We start from the raw sequence: 18,278 nt of genomic DNA on the forward strand, positions 1-18,278 counted from the left end.
CTGGAAAGGCACAGCTTCCTCAGCAGGGGATGCACAGGAACTTCTGCCACCACGGGGAAGCCCGGCTGAAGATTCCACCAGCCCAAGACTCCATTTCCCCATTTGTTAAGAGGGGGTCACTCTGGGAGAAGCTGTGAAACCCCAGGCACAAATCCCTCCCAAAGCTCGGCCCCCAAAGTCCCCACCTCTGTCCTTATCACAACAGGCCACAACGTCAGGAAGGGGATAAACCTCTCCCCCCATCTGAGGTGTGGGCCCTGAGCTGGTTTCCTGGCAACCTTGAAATAAACAGCTATTTCAGTGCACATGTGTCCAGCATTGTGGAAAACAACTCCAGCAAAACTGGAAGCAGCTGAGCCTGCGCAAGGGTGTGCAAACAGAGTGACCAGTGTGGTGGCTTCACCAGGCAGGCACTGCCAGGGTGGTGAGGAAATGGGGCTGGAGGGGATTCCTGAGAAGGGAGGCGGCCCCAGGAGACAATGGGGGCTGCCGGCCAAGAAGCCACTTGGACAACTCCCCCTCTGGATAGGGCTGAACCGGCTTGTGCAAAACCAGGGATTTGACCATTTGGCAGCCAGGATCCCACCTCCCTTGCTTTTGCCACCAAACTCGTCGTCCATCTGAGACCCCCCTGCTCAGCCTCTGGCCAGCCTGGAGGTGTGTCTGGGGGCTCACAGGTGCCACCCCCAGTGAGCTCAGCCCAGCAGCCCTGCCCCACCCGCCTCTGCTGAGATGGCCACTGGATGGTCACCCAGCTGGAATACCTGCCTACCCACGGGTCACAGTCCAGTCGTGGCCTGGGGGGCTTGGCCAACTGGGGAGTCCCTGATTCTGCCCCCAAGAATTAGGGTGTGTTTTTGGCACCAAGTGCTTGAGCTCTGAGTAAACAACGGAGCCAAGATGGAGCCTTCTGGCTCTAGGAGTGCACCCCCGCGGTGGCGAAGCCTAAACTGAACCCCAGGTTTCTGCCATCTGCCCGTGCACCTGTCAATCCGGGAGGGACCGCAGGGACCCGGCCTCCTCGCTGCCCCTTAACTGTCCTAGTGCCCCAGGGGCCACGTGTCACTCCCATAAGCGGCCACAGCGGCACTTTCCATGGACGGGCGCGGCGGCGGGGAGCCCCCAGAACCTGGGGCCGCTGTCGGGGGTACCCGGACGCGCGAATTTGGCCCCACTCACTTTGGTTTTATTCACATTAAAAAAACAAATCCCAATTTTCAAACAGCTGCGGTGGCTTCTCAAGGAGTTCAAGCCCCCCTACCCCTGATGTCTTCTCACGTTTTCCGTCATCCCGCCGCGCTGCAGTCAACCATTTGGATAACTGCCCACAGCCTCGGAACGCGCCGACTGCGTGGACGCGGCCTCCCGCCCACTAGCGAGCATGCGCAGTAACCGATAACAAATCAGCCCCCGCCGCAGTCCGGCCCCGCCCCCGCCCCTCCACCCCGGCCTCCTATTGGCTGTAGTCAGTGCGCGTCCGTGATAGACCAATGGGAGCGTGGGTGGGCGTGGCCGAGGGCGGGGAGGTACGGCGCGCCGGCGCGTGTCCATTGGTCGGCTCGGCGAGGGGAGGAGCCGCTGGCTCCCGCAGGTCCCGCCGCCGCGATGAGCTTCAGCCGCCTGTGCCGACTGCTGAAGCCGGCGCTGCTGTGCGGGGCTCTGGCCGCGCCCGGCCTGGCCGGCACCATGGTGAGCGGGCGCAGCGCCCCGGGCCGGGCCGGGGACCGTTGAGCCTGGCTCGCGACGCCTGCCCCGCCCGGAGGCGCGCGGAGCCCTCGGGCCGCAGTGACCTTGGGTGGGGGGCGTCCGGCCGCGTCTCCCCACCCCCACCCGCCCTGGCCGGCGCGCGGGCCGGGACCCGGGTCGGGGTCGGGGTCTGGGAGGGAGTCGGGGTTGGGGCCCGGGCGAGGGGCAGTGCCCAGGGGGCCTGGGGTCGGGGCCTGGGCGGGGGGCAGAATCCGGGCGGCAGGGGTCTGGGCCTGGGAGGGTCCCGGTGTCCGGGACGGCGGGGACAGGACACTGGAACGTTGGGGGCCCCGGGTGGGTGTCCCCTGGCCGAGCAGGGGCTACTGCGTCGGGTCAGTGGGGTGGGCGCCCTGGCTGAGCCGGGTGAGCGGGGGCGCACGATGGGCTGGCAACCCGGGGTCACGCGCCCCAGGCGGCACTGCCCCGCCCCCGCCCCCGGGGCCCAAGGAGGTGGCGTCACAGTCGCCCGGTCCCGGCGCCCTGACTACGGGCCTTTTGTCCCCGAATACGGCCTCCGTGGCCCCAGGCGAGGCGAAGAGGGGCGAGCATGGGCCGTGCGGGCGCGGGCTCCCCGGGTCGCCGCAGGCAGCGGCCCCACAGCCCGGGCGGCCGGCAGCGCCGAACCCCTCGGCGGCGCAAGGCTCCGGCGTGCCTGCGCAAGAGAGCGCGCCGCCGGCGCAAGGAGCCCTGTCCCCGCAGCCTGGGGCGGGCCATCTCCACGGCCGAGTGCCAGGACCCGGTGCGCGCGGGGCCCCCACACCCGCTATAGCACCTCTCAGGGTCCCGAGTTCTCCCCGGCCTCAAGGTTTCCGGTAAAATGAGCCCAGAGGCGCCGAGGGGGGGCGTGCACAGAGCAGTCCCCTTTTATGTGCCCCAGGGCCCCGGCTTTCTCTGTGCTGATCCACTGGAGACCCCTTCCTCCCCTGGGGACCCCGGGCTGGCGAGTGGGCCGAGTGACCGCGGGCTCCCGCCCTGAGCTCCGCTGCTGGGCTCTTACCTTGCAGTGCGCCTCTCGCGACGACTGGCGCTGTGCGCGCTCCATGCACGAGTTTTCAGCCAAGGACATCGACGGGAACACGGTTTGCCTGGACAAGTACCGGTGGGTTTCCCCTCAGTCGGGGGATGTGCAGGGTCGGGGCTGGGAGGGGACTAACCCTAACTCTGACCCTGACCTCGGCTGACGGCCCGACCTCCTGCAGGGGCTTCGTGTGCATCGTCACCAACGTGGCCTCGCAATGAGGCAAAACTGACGTAAACTATACTCAGTTTGTCGACCTGCACGCCCGATACGCTGAGTGCGGTTTACGGATCCTGGCTTTCCCCTGCAACCAGTTTGGGAGGCAGGTGCGTGGTCCCCACAAGGCCAGGGTGGGTGGAGGAGTAGACAGGGGCAGGGAGGTGAGGGTGTCTGAGCAGGTGTCCAGGCCCCTCCCCACTCATGCGCACACCTCTGGGCTCCGCAGGAGCCAGGAACTAACGCAGAGATCAAGGAGTTTGCTGCCGGCTATAATGTCAAATTCGACATGTACAGCAAGATCTGTGTGAACGGGGATGACGCCCACCCGCTGTGGAAGTGGATGAAAGTCCAGCCCAAGGGCAGGGGCATCCTGGGAAAGTGAGTGACTCTCCTGGGGTGGGGGTATGGGGGCAGCTTTCAGGGATTCCTGACATCTCTGTGTGTTGTTTTTTTTTTTTTTTTTGTAGTGCCATCAAGTGGAACTTCACCAAGGTAGGGGGGGCGCTGTGTTGGGGTGGGGAGAGAAGGGACCAGGGCTACAAGCAGGCCAGCTCCAGAATGGGTCTCAGGGTGCCACCGTGCCTCTCGGCCACGGCACTCCCCAGGGGCAGCAGGTGGGGAGGGCAGCCCCAGCCCCTTGCCGGGGTCTCCCCCACCACAGGGGACTGACACCATCCCTCCCGCAGTTCCTCATCGACAAGAACGGCTGCGTGGTGAAGCGGTATGGTCCCATGGAGGAGCCCCTGGTAGGTGCCTCTTTGGGGAGCCTGCTGGGGTGGGGGTGCAGGGAGAGGCTGTCCCTAACCTGCTCCTTCCCCACAGGTGATAGAGAAGGACCTGCCCTGCTATCTGTAGCTCCACAAGTGCGTGCCCCTGCCCGAGCCCCCTGCGTGCGCCCCCGGAACCTTCCACCCGGCACCCATGACGGTCTGCCTGTAAACCTGCCACGGTGGGGCTGACCCGAGAACCTGGCGTGCACCCGCCGGAGGAAGGTCCCGCAGCCCCGCTGGGCTCCAGCTCGGTGCCCCTTCCTTGGCTGCCTTTTGGGAATAAAACAAAGAAATGGGCCTACTGGGTCGTCCTGTCTGGGGGAGCCCTTTTGCCCCAGGTCTCGCTGGTGCAGGAAGGGATGGGGGTGGAGTTCCCCTGGGGGTTCAGAGGGCTGCACCTGGCCCTGGAGCTAATCTGCGCTGTCTTGGGCTGGGGCTAAAACTGCTAATCCCCACAGCCCCACCCTCTGGGCCAGGGCTGCTGGGGGTGTGGGCAGAGCTGATTCCTAGAGGAGATAATTCTCAAGTGGCTGCTCTTCCTGGCCTAGGGCCTTACCTCATTAGGAGGCAGCAGCTAGAAGCTATTCAGGGCTTGCAGGGCCTCTTTCCTCCCCTGGGGATGGAAGCACAGGTTGAGGGAGGCTGCTCCACAGCTTGGCCTGGTGGTATGGACAAGGTTAGGCCCAGAGTGTGTGGCCTGTGGGCACAGAGCAGGCTGGGGGTGGCTGTCTCCAGAGTCCCTCCTAGGAGGGCACAGGCTCCCTGCCTGCAGCAGAAGGGGGCCGACAAGCCTGCCGAGGGAGTGTCTATAGAGTTGGTCCCAGAGCACCACCACGAGAGTCCTAGGCCCTGGCATAGACAGACCATAGACGGCTGCCCAGACACTGGGGCCCCCACCTCATCCCCACAGGGCCTGGTGGAGGCTGCAATGAGCCCTTGTAATAAGGGAACCTGCAGTGGGAGCTCCACAGGTTTCAGTCCCCACCCTTCCCGCTGTGCCCCCAAGCTGTACAGAGACACAATGTGGGAAGTAGGCAAAAGGCACATATATTTAAAAAAGATCTCTTTACATATATACATTAGAATTCATTATAAATACATGTAGAAACCAAAGGGCTGCCCACCCCACCAGCTCCTCAGGCAGATTCCGGAGACCTGGAGAGGTGAACAGGCAATAATTTAGGGAGCAGGAGTGGGGGTGGGGGAGGAGGAATTGCATATATTAATGAGGGTCTGCCCCACAGAGGCCCCCAGAAGGTGGGGCCCTGAGCACCTGGGGTTTCCTGAGTTTCTAGCTCTTGGGACCACCCAGTTATGGATTTCAGAGGCTGGGGCCTGGCCATCCTTGTAGGTGGGTGGGGTAGAGCTGGGGTCCCAGAGCCCCCTGCCCATTCCTGAGGGGCAGAAAGGGGAGAGGCACTGAGAAGGCATGGCCCCCTGCCTCAGGCCTGGCCCCCTAGGCATCCTGAGTGGGGCCAGCACACAGCAGTGGCCGCCAAGCAGGGACTGAGGGCTCCCCACCAGACCTTCCAGGTCCAGGCAGGTCCTGCCGGGGAAGGCACTGCAGCGAGGCCGTGGACTCTGAGCAGTTGTCAGGGGGCCTCGGCCCTGGTAGCCACGGTAGTAGAGAACTGTGCCTGGGAGGTGGGCACATTATAGATAAATAAAGGTAGGTCTGGAAAGGATGCCCAGCCTAGGAGCCCGGGAAGGGTGGGCTGAACTGGATGACACTCCGCCGCTCAGGGCCCCCAGCCCCAGCCGCGCCTGCACCGTCCCCCAGCTGGCCCGGGGCCTCAGCGGATGGCCCCGCATGCAGGGAGCGCAGCATGTCCTCCAGCACCTCCTTGAAGTTGATGTCGCAGCCCTGGTGGGCCAGGGCCGCGGGGTCGGCAGGGCCATCAGGGGTGCCCAACAACAGCCTAGGGCCTGGGTCCAGGGACAGCGGCGGGGGGAAGGCAAAGTGCGGGGCAGACGGGAAGGCCTCGGCAGGCGGGCTGTAGGTGAGGTCCAGGACCTCGCCAGGCCCACAGGGCAGCGCAAGCGGGCGCATGTTGGGCGGCGCGGAGAAGCCCCGCGCCTTTCGCTTGACGTCAGCGTCCATCAACTGCAGCTCCTGTAGCACTCGGTGAACGCAGCCCTCAGGGATCTTGATGCCTGGGGATGGGGACAGAATGCCGAAGTGGGGTCAGGGGTCAGGGTTGCTCCGGGGTGCCTGGCACGCGGCCCTGCCGCCCACTCACCCACTTGCTTCTTCTTGTCCTTGGTCTTGAGACGCACAATCTGCAGGTAGCTGCTGCTGCTGACGTCAGCCATGACGGCAGCGATGCGGCCCCACACATGCAGCAGCGCCCCGCACAGCATGTAGTGGTGCCGCAGCCGCAGGCCTTGAACACAGTCCTTGCCCTCCTGCACCAGCCGGCAGTGCCGGTTCCTGCGTGGGCCGGACGGGCGGCTCAGATGGGTCCTGGGGCCCCCTGCTCCCCCGTGCCCAGGTGCCTTCCTCCCAGGATTCCCCAGATGTCGTGGGCTCCTCCCCTGTGGGGCCCTCACCATGCGGTGTGGCTGCAGTGTGTGAGCGAGAAGTCGTAGTTACTCTCCCAGTGCTCCCTGGCCGCTTCTGCAGTAACCTGGGGACACAAGGCCCAGTGAGGCTCAGCACCACCACCACTGCCAGCAGCAGCCGTCTGGCCACACAGTGCGTAACTGGGAAACTGGTGAGCTGGGCTCTGTGGCCCCGCAGGGAGGGGAGGGCTGGAGGCCCAGAGCCCGGGGCCACTGTACCCGGAGGTCTGCCCTGCCCGGCCGTCCCAGCCCCTACCCGGTGGAACTTGCGGCACAGGCTGTCCAAGGTCTCCAGCTGGCTCTGCCGGCCGATGTTGGGCTTGTACACGGTGAAGTGTTTGCCGCGGTTCTGCTCAGCCAAGAGGCAGCTGGGCTTATTGCCGCGAACCTGGGAAGGGTGCCAGGTGAGGTCGGCCTCTGGCTCCCAGCGCAAGTCGAAACCCCAGAGGTAGCATAGCAGGACTGCCGTCCTCACAATGCCTCTGGCCCTGCAGCGAGCGCCGTGGGGTCGCAGGCAGCCACCCACCTTGTACGAGAGGTAGAAGCCGTCATAAGGGCCCATCAGCTCCAGTGACTTGGCGAATGCCTCCTCCCACTTCAGGCCTCTGTCCACACTGATCTGCCACAACAAGTCAGGGCATTAGCACTGCAGGCCCTGGGGTAGGGGCTGAGGGTGGGGGAGGCTTACCGCTCACCTTGTAAAAGACCACCTGCCCGTCCTGCGGGTGCCCAGGGGCCAGGAACACTTGCTGGCTCTCCTCGTAGATCTCGTCAATGCCAGGAGCCAGGTCTGGGGGGGGCAGTGGTGAGTGGAGTGGGAGCTCTTCCCTCCCTGAGTGTGTAGCAGGTACTTGTGGATGGGGTGTGGCCAGCCTGGGTGTGGCCTGGTATGTTCCAGGTTCTGGGCTTGGGGGGGCCATCTCAATTTCGTGGGCTGGGATGCTGGGGTGCACCCCAGAAGTGACCCCCTGGGCAGCTGCTCCAGTCACAAGAGAGCCTGCTCCGGCGCCAGCCCCCTAGCCTTGGCTGCTTCCTGGGTGCTTCCCCCTCCCACCTGTGGCTGTGCAGTCTCACCCAAAATGCCCATGTCATATTTGCCCTCCTTCTTGTCCGCCTCGATGAGGTGGTCGAAGGTGTCGGAGAAGTACTGGAACAGCGCATTCTGCTTGTGTACCTCCAGCCCCAGGATGCGGTTCAGGAACTTGGTGATGGAGCAGTCTGGGGGGAGGGGACAACATGTCAGGCCATGCCAGGAGCCCCCAACCAGCCCTGAATGGTCACACCAGTGGGAGGTGCCTCTGTGCCCACGAGGGGGACTCACCCTTCTCCACATCGAGGCAGCCTGACCGGGACTCCCGCCCACCGATGCCGACCGACAGCAGGCCCTGCTTCATGTCTGCAGGAAGGGGGACTTCACATGCAGTCCTCCCCCCAGCCCTCCCTCCTGGCCCCTGGCTCTGTGCCAGGGTGTGGATCCTCCACTGGGGGCTCCGGAGGGGACCATGATGCTGGAACCCAAGGCTAGCGGCTTCCGGGGGTGGGGAGGGGACGTTAACAGCCTGTGGCCCAGACAGTGAACCAAGCCTCCTTTCCCTTCTTCCCTGTGACTTACAGGAGTAAGATAACAGCACCTTCTTGGGAGCAAATCCAGACCCTCTCTGCCCCTCAGCTCCCCCGGACACCCACGAGGCTGCTCAGGGTGCCACGGTGGCTCCCTTTGCCCCTTCCATGAGTGTGTGCGGAGGGGTCTCTCAAAACAAAACCAGCTTGTAAAGCCCAGTGTCCCAAACTGCTCTACAACCTGCTGCCCCGCCCCCAAGACCCCCACAGCCCCACCCCTCCCAGGAAGACCCCACCCTGCCCCAACTCACCCCGGAAGAAGGCAGCGACTCCCCCTGGGTAGCCCCGGGGCAGGGGCACCTTGTTCTCCGTCTGGCTCAGGATGGTGGTAAGGACGCAGTGGAGGGCACGAATGCCGTACTGGGGGGCAGGGGGTCATGAGTGGGGGACGGTGGCCCAGGTCTGAGGCCGGCCTTCCCTGGGACCCCCGCCTCTGCCCCATACCTTGTTCTCAAAATTGTACTTGCTCAGGTCGCGAGACTCGGTGGCCCGGCGGTCTCCATGGGTCAGGGCGCCCTGCGGGGTGGGGGAGGTTGTTTGCACCTCACCAGGTCTCGGGGCTCCCTGGGGATTAGGGAGCCTTTTCGGCCCGCCCCTCCCACCCACCCGCTCACCAGGCTCTCCAGGCGCTTGGCCACGATGGAGGCAAACCGGCGCTCCCCGGCCAGCTCCGAGATGAGGAAGATATATTCGGGCGCTGAGACCTGGTTGGAGCGGTGGGTGCGGCCTGGAGAGAAAAGGGGGGCTCTCAGCGCCCGCCGCGGGGGCGGGGCCGGCCTGGAGGGGGCTGGTGGGGCAGGGCCAGCCTGGAGCGGGGCTGGTGGGGCGGGGCCGTGCGGACGGGGCGGCCTCACCAAACTGCTGGATGGCCCGGTCCGCGCTCCAGGGCAGCTCCAGCGTTATGTGTACACGGCGCCGCTGGTTCTGGACGCGGCGGTCCGCTTGGAGGGAGACGCCCGAGCTGGAGGCCTCCGAGATGATGGCCACGAGCTGGGGGGACGGGAGCAGGCGGGGACAGGGTTGGTGGGCGGGCCCTCAGCTGCCCCGCATCACCCGCCCTGCCCCTATCTCTGAGGCACCATGGGCGACAAAGGAGGCCAGAGAGGCTTACACACACATGTACACGCACGCACTCGCTGAGGACTGGGATGCCCACAGTACCCGGGCGCCTGGGACCCTCCGCGACTCCTCCCAGCCCGCACAGGGCGCACAGCGGGGCTCCGGACACCCCAGTCCTCGCACCTTCTCGCCGCTCATGAAGCGCTGCTTCTCCCTGAGGTTCACGTGGTCGATGGACAAGCCCTGCTCTGCCCGTGACTCGAAGGCCACCGTCCCGTCCGGCCTGGTCACTATGCGGCCCTTCCTGCCGGTCATCTGTGGCAGTGGCCAGGAGAGAAGGGACAGGCCATCAGCAGCGTGGCCGGACACGGGCTTGGGCACCCCGTGGCTCAGACTCCCCCATCTCCCCACCACCGACCCTGGGGCTCCCACATCTGTGGCCAGGACGCAGCCTCTGACTTAGTGCCAGACGGCCGCACAGGGATCCGCACAAGGGTTAAAATCTAACTTTCATTATCCGCCACCTGGTGCCCAAGTGGGTCTGAGGCAGCGTCAGGAAGATCCCCAGGAGGAAGATGAAGCGAGCGAGGATGGGAAGTAGGCCAGGGAAGACACCAGGAGTCCTGGCCCTGGGCACCCCAGGGACGTGTCCGGGCGAATCTGGGGGCTCGGCGGGGCTAGGGGACGGATGCCCACCACGGGCAGCCCCAGCCTCTTGGGTGGAGCTGAACACGGGACGCAGCTGCCCTGGCCCTGCTCCCCTCCTTGCAGGGGCGGGGGTGGGGGGGTGGGGGGGATTGCTGGGAGGGGGGTAGTGCGGTGACGCCCTGTGGCCAGCAGGGGCCGCCAGAGCTGCCCGCGGCCAGGTGAAGCCCCGCCCACTCCATCCACACACCCGCTGGCCCTGCCCAGCCATCTACACACTCCCCGGCCCCACTCCGCCCCTCACCTCGGCCACCTGCGCCGGGCCGCCCAGGCCGTCGATGAGCTTGTCCAGAGTGTTATGCGGCAGATCCCGGCCCAGCAGCCGCACCTTGGCCAGCAGGTCCTGCTTCAGCCGCTCAACCCGCTCCAGGACGCCTGGGCCGTGCAGGTCCCTCTGGGAGGGGCACAGGGGCCCTGGGGGACGCAGACGGTTGTCAGGGCCGGACCATCAGCCTGCCCCGGGGGCTGCGGAGTGCATGGGACCCCCTGAGACCAGCTGGGAACGAGATTGAGCCTCCTCCTCCAGCCGGTCAGCGTGGGACTGCCCAGCTTTGCCTCTGGCCAGCGGTGAAGCCCTGACCTCCCCTCTCTCAGACTCAGTTTCCACACCTGTATGGTGCACATGACAGCAGCAGCTACCCCTCAGGTGGGCAAAATACCGAGGTCAGGCCTGGCTGCATGAAGGACTCCACTTGGGCTGGCGTCAGTCGCCAGGAGGCAGGGATGGCCACCTGGCAGTGGGGAGGGGTGGAACCTGACCCACCAGACACTGCCCGACCTGAGCTGAACCCGCACCTCGGTCATCCATGGGGAGCCCGATGGTGTCCACAATGACAACGTCATCGTCCACCAGGGACTCTGGGGAAGAGTTGAAGTCGCTGTCCAGGCCAGCGTCTGACTCAGTGCTGCTGTCATCACTGATGCGGATCACACCTGCTGCCTCACATGCCAGCCTGGAGGCCTTGGCCCCACGTCCCCGCGGCCGCCCTGTAGGGGAGGAGCTGGGGTCACCAAGGGCCAGTGTGCAGCGGGGCAGAGGAGCAGGTGGAGCAGGCTGAGCCCAGGCAGCTGGGCAGAGAGAAGCCAGCAGGTCCTAGTGGGGGAGGTGGCTGCGACCCCCTAATGGGAAAGGGGCTTTCTGGGGAGACTCCATCCATGTGTGACTGCCAATCTGGCACAAATGCCACTGTGGTGAATGTCTCTGTGCAGGGGGCTTTCTGCTGTTCCCCTGGGTCTTCCTCTATTAAACTGACCCAAGAGACAGTTTAACAAACCCATGTCCCATGTCCTTCCAGGCCTGGATCTGGCTGTTTTTACTTGGTGGCCCCTGGGGAGGCCACGTCAGACCTCATGAGGCAGCTCTGAGGCATCACTGGGGATACTGATGTTGCCAGACAGAGTGCCCAGGCCCAGGCCCCCCTAGACAGGACAGTGGTCCAGGGGCCGTACGTGATGCTGCCACCATACAGGCTGACCTGGAGGCCTGGCAGTGGAAAGGAGGTGGTAGGAGTGGGTGATCGGGGTAGAGACCTGGATAGCCCTGAGCAGATCCTGGCTGTGTGACCCTGGGTGAGTTACTTGGCCTCTCTGAGCCTTACTCACCTGCAGCACCAGGGGTTATTTTGGGAGAAAGGCTTCCGGGCCCTGGCCTGGCTCTGTCTCATGAGGGCAGGAGTGGGGGGGGACAGTGAGGCCTGGAAGTGGCCACCAACTTAGGCTTCTCTCTTGGGACCGTGTGCCTGTCCTCCCCCAGACGCCTGGCCTGGAAGGCTGTTCTGGTTTACTCTTCCCTGAGGACTCCTGGGCAGGGGACTTTTAGAGGCAGGAATGGCACTGGCCCTGCCCACTGGGGTCCCGTGGAAGGCAGGGCAGGTTCCGTGGGAGACCCCGTAACTGGCAGTGGAGCCATGAGCCTGTCTGGCAAGGTCAGACCTGAGCAGGGACCGAGTCCCAGAGTGGCTATGGGGCGGGGGCGGCAGGGAGTAACCAGCCCACTGGCCTGGCAGTGCTGCGAAAGCGGAGGTGTAGGGTGGCAGGGCAGGCGGGGCATGGTGGGGGCGCTTACGTTTTCGCTTACTGCCCACTCCTCTGTCCCGCTTCCTTTTGGTTGAGGGAAAGTGCTTCTGAATTAGTGACAGAAAGACGCCTCTGAAAGTGAGAAGCCGAGTTTATTCTCCTACAGGGACAGCTGGGCCTCGGCCGGGAGGCCGTGTGCAGGTTTGCTGTGGGGAGTGGGGGTCTACAGCCCCTAGGGCCCTGCTGGGGGTCCAGGGCTGGGCCTGGACGCAGAGTCCCGTGCCGTGAGGGAGAAGCTGGGCTTCGTAGTGAAGCGATGCAGGGTGCTGGGGCAGCCCCGGGCACTGAGCAGGACCTAGGAGGGACCCTCCTGAGGCGAGCTGGGGTATACTCAACCCCAAAACAGGCCAGGGCATCAGGGAGCCAAGAGGCCAGCCCCTGAAACGCAGGAGTCCTTGTTGAAATGGCTCGGGTGCCCCGAAGCCTCCTCTGAGATGCTGGGAGACTCCCTGCCAGCATCTGCCATGCCTGCAAGGGCTGAGGCTGGCATTGGAGCAAAGAACACCAGGCTCCCCCACCCAACCCTGCGGGGGCAGAGGCCAGGGCCTGGCTGGAGGGTGGCCTTGGAGCACCTGCCCCATCGCAGCGCGGCCCTGGGCGCAACCACAGTCCTCCCCAGACACTCACTCGGCAGCCGAGACGAAGCAGTCCAAGTGCCCATCATTCTCCCCCAGCACCTCTCGGGTCCGCGCCTCGCCTGTGGACTGCAGCCCAATGACCACACACTGTGGGACAGGAGGGGGGCTCTGAGCCACTGCCCTGCAGTAGCCGCTGCCCATGGGTCTGGAAGCTTCTGGGCCTCAGGTGACCACCGTACCCAACACTCTGTGACGCGTGCTCACTCTCCCCCAGAAGGAGCCACTGGCCCACCCAGACACAGGGACAGGGTGGTGGGATTGCCAATTCCTGCCCCTGGACGGTCAGCCCACCTGCATGCGCTGTGGCCATGCCTGAGCTCCAGCATTCCCAACACTCTGGCCAAGGGCAGGCTTGTCAGATCGGAAGGCAGATGCCAGGGCCCGGATCCCACCACCACCTTGGGGATGCCAGGGACCCGGGTGCAACCCCCACCACCCTCAGCCTGCAAAGGCCCCACCTACTCACCTTGTTTTGAGCCAGCTCCTGTTCAGCCAGCTCCACCAGCCGGCCTACCTTGGCGGCGATACATAGGTACTTGAAGAAGCGCTGGTGGGCTGACCAGAACTGGCCCCACAGGGACTTGCGTGACTCCAGGCCGATCCAGTCAGCTGCCTGCTGGAACACGCCCAGGGCCTCGGCCCACTGCAACGACACACTCATCTGAGCCCACTGCTCCAGCTCCCTGCCCGGGCCCAGGCCCACCTGCCGCCAGTCCCGGGCACAGGACTCTCATGCCTGGTGGAATTGGGGGCTGGGGGGACGAGAGATGAGGCACTACCTATACCTGTACAGCAAAAAAAGCTAAAAAACCAAAACACGTAATGCTGGTTAAAAACATTAAAAAACCAAAACATGTAGTGCTGGCCAAGCTGTGGTAGAAGTGGCAGACACACACAGCACAGGCAGGACGGGGCACAGCTCTTCCAGAAAAAGATGGGACCTTTGTGTTTATCTTTGTGAGCACTTGCTCCAGAAAATGTCTGGGGACATCTGTGGTTGTCACACTGTGGGGATCTCCTGGCATGGGGTGGGTGGAGGCCAGGGATGCTGCTCAGCACCTGCAGTGCCCAGGATGGCCCCTCCCCACAGGATAATCCGGCACCAAGGTCCACATGCTGGGGGAGACCCCGGTTATCTGACCTAAAGAATATCTAACGCACAGGCTGGTGCTGTCTGGTGTGAGGGTGAGAAAACAGGGACCCTCCAATGCAGAGGAACAGCTCGGCCACACAGTACTGTCCACCCAGAAAGCATCCATGAGCCCAGGCCATGGTCTGGGGCAACATGCTTGGGAATCACGGGAAGGGGAGGCAGGAGTCTAGTCCACATAATCACATTCACGTGAAAACCCTGGCTTGGAACAGAATCAAGATGCTGGGTGCCCGCCTGAGGCCATAGCAGGATGCGGTTCTGTCACCTGACAAACGCCTGTGGCATCCTGAAGGACAAAACACTGCAAGGCCATGGGGCATAAATCTGAGCATGAGAGACCCAGGGCCAGAGGCCCTGACTGCCTGCGCCCACGGGGATGCCAGGCTCACCAGCAGGGCTGCGCGGTTGTAGACGCGCTCGAAGTCTGGGTGCAGTGGGATCTCCTCGATGCGGAAGGTGACGCCGGAGAAGCTGAGCTGGCGCGCGATGTACATGCCACTGACTTTCATGTCCATGGCCACGATTTCCATGGCGCCCACGCCCCTGCGGATGGATACAGGCTGCCTGAGCACCCACCAGGTCCCACCAGGCACTGGGTCCCACTGACGGATAGAGTGACTCCAGGGAGGGGCTGACACTGGAGGGCGAGGAGCCAGGTGCAGAGAGGGCAGAGACAGAATGTGCAAAGACCCTGTGGCCACAGATCCCAGCCGGGCCTGCCGGGGCAGGAAAGGCTGCAGAGAGCCACAGGACTCAGGGGGAGGCACTGGTTTCCCTGAGAGGGACAGGAACCATTGAGAGGAGGAAGATGTGACTCATTTCAATATCCCTCAGGGTGTGGATGGAGGGGACACACACTTGCATGGGGCCAGACCCTGGGTGGCAAAGGGCACCCACCTCTTCTCTATTGCGTGCAGGAAGTCCTCGAAGGTCCGGAAGGGAGTGCCCTCACCCCAGATGCCCAGGCGGCTCATGTAGATCATGTTCCGAGGCTCAGAGGCACCTGGGTGTGGGTATGGAAGCAGCAGTCAGCAGTCAGCTCGGGATGATTCGAGGGCCAGGTAAGGGGTCTGAGACTCCCAGAGATGCTCCCGGGCCAGGTACCACTGCCCTGGGAGAAGCTAGCCACCTTTGAACCACGCCAAGAAGTGTCCCAGCCCCCAAGAGGAAGCAGGGTACGGATAGAAGGCCCTGCACCGCACGTGGGACGTGCACCAAGGTGGATACTGCTAATGGATGGCCCAGGTGCGATCAGGCTGCCCGTCCAAGCTCTGCCCCCCAGTCCCCCACCTGTGGCGCTGGCGTAGACCACCCGGGCCAGGGGCAGCTTGTTCTGTAGGTCCAGCACAGCCTTGCCCATCTTGGTGGAGCTGGCGTTCTTGGCTTTGTGGCACTCATCAAAAATGATCTGGGGCGGGCATGGGTTAAGGACTGTTCCGGAAGGACAATGGGTAACCCCAGGGGCCCAGGGCCTGACCACGGGGAACCCCATCTTCCTGGTTGGGGGCAAAAGCCCTTCAGCGATGGAGACTCTATGAGTCATGGCCTGAGGGTAACTGGCATGGGACGGCTCCATGCAGACTGCAGAGGCCTGCAGACACAGACACGCATGTCAGCAGGCCTCTGGCGAGGAGGGGTGGGCTGTCTCCAAGACCTCGACAGCGCTTGACTGTCCTAGGGCCTGTGGATGTTGTCATTTGGGGGAGATGGGGGAAGGGTACGTGGGATCCCTGTTTCACTTCATATTCTATATGTGAATCTGCAGTGATCTGTTATTAAAAAGTGATATTGAAGAAAAAAATTCTTCTTAGTATTAATTTTTTTTAGAGACAGGGTCTCGCTTTGTCACCCAGGCTGGAATGCAGTGGCATCATCACAGCTTACTGCAGCCTCCAACTCTTGGGCTCCAGTGATCCTCCCGCCTCAGCCTTCCAAAGTGCTGGGAGGCGTGAGCCACTGCGCCCAGCCTTCTCTTAGTATTTTGAGGCAGAAGAAAGGAAGTTTCAGGAAAGCACACACACGCAAAGAAAGGATCGACAGGGCCCGGCATGGTGGCTCACGCCTGTAATCCTAGCACTCTGGGAGGCCGAGGCGGGTGGATCGCTCGAGGTCAGGAGTTCGAGACCAGCCTGAGCGAGACCCCGTCTCTACTAAAAATAGAAAGAAATTAGCTGGACAACTAAAAATATATATAGAAAAAATTAGCCGGGCATGGTGGCACGTGCCTGTAGTCCCAGCTACTCGGGAGGCTGAGGCAGTAGGATCGCTTAAGGCCAGGAGTTTGAGGTTGCTGTGAGCTTGGTTGATGCCACGGCACTCACTCTAGCCCAGGCAACAGAGCGAGACTCTCAAAAAAAAAAAAAAGAAAGAAAGAATTGACAGAGGGAAAGGGGCAGAATACAAGTTAACCACCCGGATTTGTTGCCAAGCACACAGCTCATCAAGGGTATGATTTAATGTTATTTTCTGTATGATGTTGCACGGAGGTGCCACCGGGTGCAGAGGACACCCCAGCAACCGTGTTCCTTCCTTTGACAAATCTGAATTGTTCTGTACTCAAGTGCTTCCCTGAACAGCAAAGCCACGACCGCCACTCCTATGCACAGAGTGGACGATGTGGGCCAAAGCCCCTCTTATCTGAGCCTGGCACGGGGATATTTATAACCCAGGGGGCTGCAGATCGAGCGTATCCCAGGGGGCTGCAGATCGAGCGTGCTCCTGCAACAGGGATACACACAGGTGGGCGCTGACACACAGTGATGGAGCAGTGCCTGCAGGCGTGTGTGTGGGAAGTAGGGAGAAAAATTCCATGGGGAGCCTGCACTGGGGCACAAAGGCGCAAACGCTGTACATGGACCCATGGCAAACAGGCCTCCACCCCACAGAGTGAGGCTGTTCTGCCCCCAGCTCCACTGTGAAGAGCTTGGGGGCCCGCGAGAGCCCCAAGGGGGAGAGGTCCCACAGCCTACTTCTGCTGGACAGCAGGTGACTCGGCACCCAGGACAGGACCCCAAGAGGCCCTCTGCTGGCACCTATGCAGAGACACCTCAGGACAGGCTCCATGGGTGGCTCTCATCTGGGGCCCTTAGGGGAGGGGAAAGGCTGCGGGGAGACAGAGGAGGGGGTGCTTTGTGGGTACTGCTGGCGGGAACGTGCTCCATGCTCCCTGAGTGCTGAAACAAGGAAGAACTAACACAGGGGCACGGATCGTTCCCCAGGAGAGGACATGGTGTGGGCTCTTGCTGACACTTTCCCACGCTTTTCAGTTTCTCTACAGTTTTGTAGAACAGAAAACATGGTTATGTAAAAGCTTTGAGGCCAGGTACAGTGGCTCACCCCTGTAGTCCCAACTGCTTGGGAGGCTGAGGCAGGAGGATCGCTTGAGGCCAGGAGCTGGAAGCTGCAGTGAGCTGTGATGACACCACTGCACTCCAGCCTGGGTGACAGAGTAAGACCTTGTCCTTCGTTTGTTCATTCATACATACATACATACATACATAGATAAAATGTTAAGAGAGAAGGAGATCAAGATAGAAAAAGCTCTCTGAACTAGGGGTTTCCTGCCACAGTGGGGTGACCCTGGGGGCCTGTGTCCCTGACACCGTGACACCCCTGGGTGGATCCCCGAATCCCAAGGGTCTTCTAGCCAGAATCCAGCAGGGGTTGGGGGTCTGCTCAAGAATGGCCTCCTGCCCTCTGCCCACCCCATCCCCGCCCTGCTCCCGCCCCCCACCACCACACCCCATAGCCCCCCAGACACACACTCAGCAGGATACAACACCCTCGAAGCCCTCCCCGCACCAGTCGAGGATCTGCCGGAGGCGGGTGCGGTGCTGCCCACCTGCCTGGCTCTCCCCGATCAGGGCGGAGTAGGTGGCGAAGAGGACGCCCTCTGAGGTAGTGTTGTCGCCATATTTGATCTAGGGACACAGGGGCAGTTGGGGGATTTGGGGGTACCTCGTGGGGACTCCAGCCAAGCCCTGGCCCTCCCAGGGACTCAGTTTCCTCATTTGGTCCCCATATGCCCATGGGGTCTTCTGGCCCAGCTGCATGGGCCCCCCACCTTGCTGAGTGCGTGCACCGGGATGCTGGGTGCCTCAATGTCCCGCAGGTCGCGCTCTGCATCATACTTGAGGTCGTTGGAGACACTGAACCTGGGGGTCCAGAATGTCAGACCAAACCTCTCCTGTCCCGCCCCCCCCCCCCCCCCCAGGGCAAGGCGCTCACCACAGGGCCTTCTTCCTGCCACGCAGGTAGTTCTCCAGGATGATGCCAGCCACTGTGCGGCCCTTGCCCACACCAGCCCCGTCGCCAATAAGGAAGCCGGCCCGCTGCCCACTGGGGAGCAGGACCTCATGTTGCTGCCAGGAGAATGGTGGTCAGGGCCTAGGGGTGCTGCCTGGCCCTGCCCCCCACCCCGGGGGCCTCATGGGGAGGGGTGAAGGGGATGGGCCAGGGTGGGGCATGCCAGTCACCTGGCAGGCATAGGTGATGGCCTCCAGCTGCAGGGCAGACAGCGCCCCACTGTCCGAGGGTAGGGCCAGGGTGTAGATGATGTCCGGGGGCGGGACGCTGGACAGGGTGCTGGTCTCCACCACGCGGTCTGGGTGCTGCTTCCCAACCTTGGCTGGAGAGACAGGGGCATGGGTATGGGCATGGCCAGGGCCACAAGGTGGACCAGGGGTGTGGCCAGGGCATGGCCAGGGTCTGCC

General features: G+C 63.1%; 2 protein-coding genes across 6 annotated transcripts in view; one reads left to right on the plus strand and one right to left on the minus strand.

The window, feature by feature from the left end:
- The first annotated feature begins 1,491 nt into the window (after positions 1-1,491).
- Positions 1,492-4,050, plus strand: GPX4 (glutathione peroxidase 4). Of its 2 annotated transcripts, none has more exons than XM_045543509.1 (7): positions 1,492-1,689; positions 2,751-2,845; positions 2,946-3,090; positions 3,210-3,361; positions 3,451-3,475; positions 3,670-3,729; positions 3,806-4,050. In XM_045543509.1, exons 1-7 carry the CDS (start codon positions 1,606-1,608, stop codon positions 3,836-3,838), a joined length of 594 nt encoding a protein of 197 aa, XP_045399465.1. In that variant the 5' UTR covers positions 1,492-1,605; the 3' UTR covers positions 3,839-4,050. The 2 variants fall into 2 exon arrangements, with proteins under 2 accessions (XP_045399465.1, XP_045399474.1); XM_045543518.1 differs by having other exon boundaries at positions 1,552-1,689; positions 3,451-3,497.
- A 734-nt stretch (positions 4,051-4,784) lies between these two features.
- SBNO2 (strawberry notch homolog 2) overlaps positions 4,785-18,278 on the minus strand; it is a 49,460-nt gene continuing 35,966 nt past the window's right edge. For 3 of the 4 annotated variants that reach the window (XM_045542651.1, XM_045542641.1, XM_045542661.1), the window contains 25 exons: positions 18,042-18,193; positions 17,794-17,927; positions 17,630-17,720; positions 17,343-17,486; positions 14,857-14,974; positions 14,464-14,569; positions 13,956-14,109; positions 12,880-13,056; positions 12,403-12,500; positions 11,765-11,847; positions 10,495-10,686; positions 9,944-10,113; positions 9,178-9,309; positions 8,790-8,925; positions 8,550-8,662; positions 8,380-8,451; positions 8,187-8,295; positions 7,637-7,711; positions 7,390-7,533; positions 7,011-7,105; positions 6,842-6,934; positions 6,572-6,703; positions 6,304-6,380; positions 5,994-6,184; positions 4,785-5,907 (listed from right to left, as the gene is read on the minus strand). In XM_045542651.1, coding sequence (XP_045398607.1) covers positions 5,447-5,907; positions 5,994-6,184; positions 6,304-6,380; positions 6,572-6,703; positions 6,842-6,934; positions 7,011-7,105; positions 7,390-7,533; positions 7,637-7,711; positions 8,187-8,295; positions 8,380-8,451; positions 8,550-8,662; positions 8,790-8,925; positions 9,178-9,309; positions 9,944-10,113; positions 10,495-10,686; positions 11,765-11,847; positions 12,403-12,500; positions 12,880-13,056; positions 13,956-14,109; positions 14,464-14,569; positions 14,857-14,974; positions 17,343-17,486; positions 17,630-17,720; positions 17,794-17,927; positions 18,042-18,193 — 3,449 coding nt within the window. In that variant the 3' untranslated portion in view covers positions 4,785-5,446. Of the gene's footprint in view, positions 5,908-5,993; positions 6,185-6,303; positions 6,381-6,571; positions 6,704-6,841; positions 6,935-7,010; positions 7,106-7,389; positions 7,534-7,636; positions 7,712-8,186; positions 8,296-8,379; positions 8,452-8,549; positions 8,663-8,789; positions 8,926-9,177; positions 9,310-9,943; positions 10,114-10,494; positions 10,687-11,764; positions 11,848-12,402; positions 12,501-12,879; positions 13,057-13,955; positions 14,110-14,463; positions 14,570-14,856; positions 14,975-17,342; positions 17,487-17,629; positions 17,721-17,793; positions 17,928-18,041; positions 18,194-18,278 lie in introns of those variants that run through there. The other variant, XM_045542671.1, reaches the window with a different exon arrangement.

The sequence above is a fragment of the Lemur catta genome, chromosome 1 (assembly GCF_020740605.2).
Source record: "Lemur catta isolate mLemCat1 chromosome 1, mLemCat1.pri, whole genome shotgun sequence".
NCBI lineage: Eukaryota > Metazoa > Chordata > Mammalia > Primates > Lemuridae > Lemur > Lemur catta.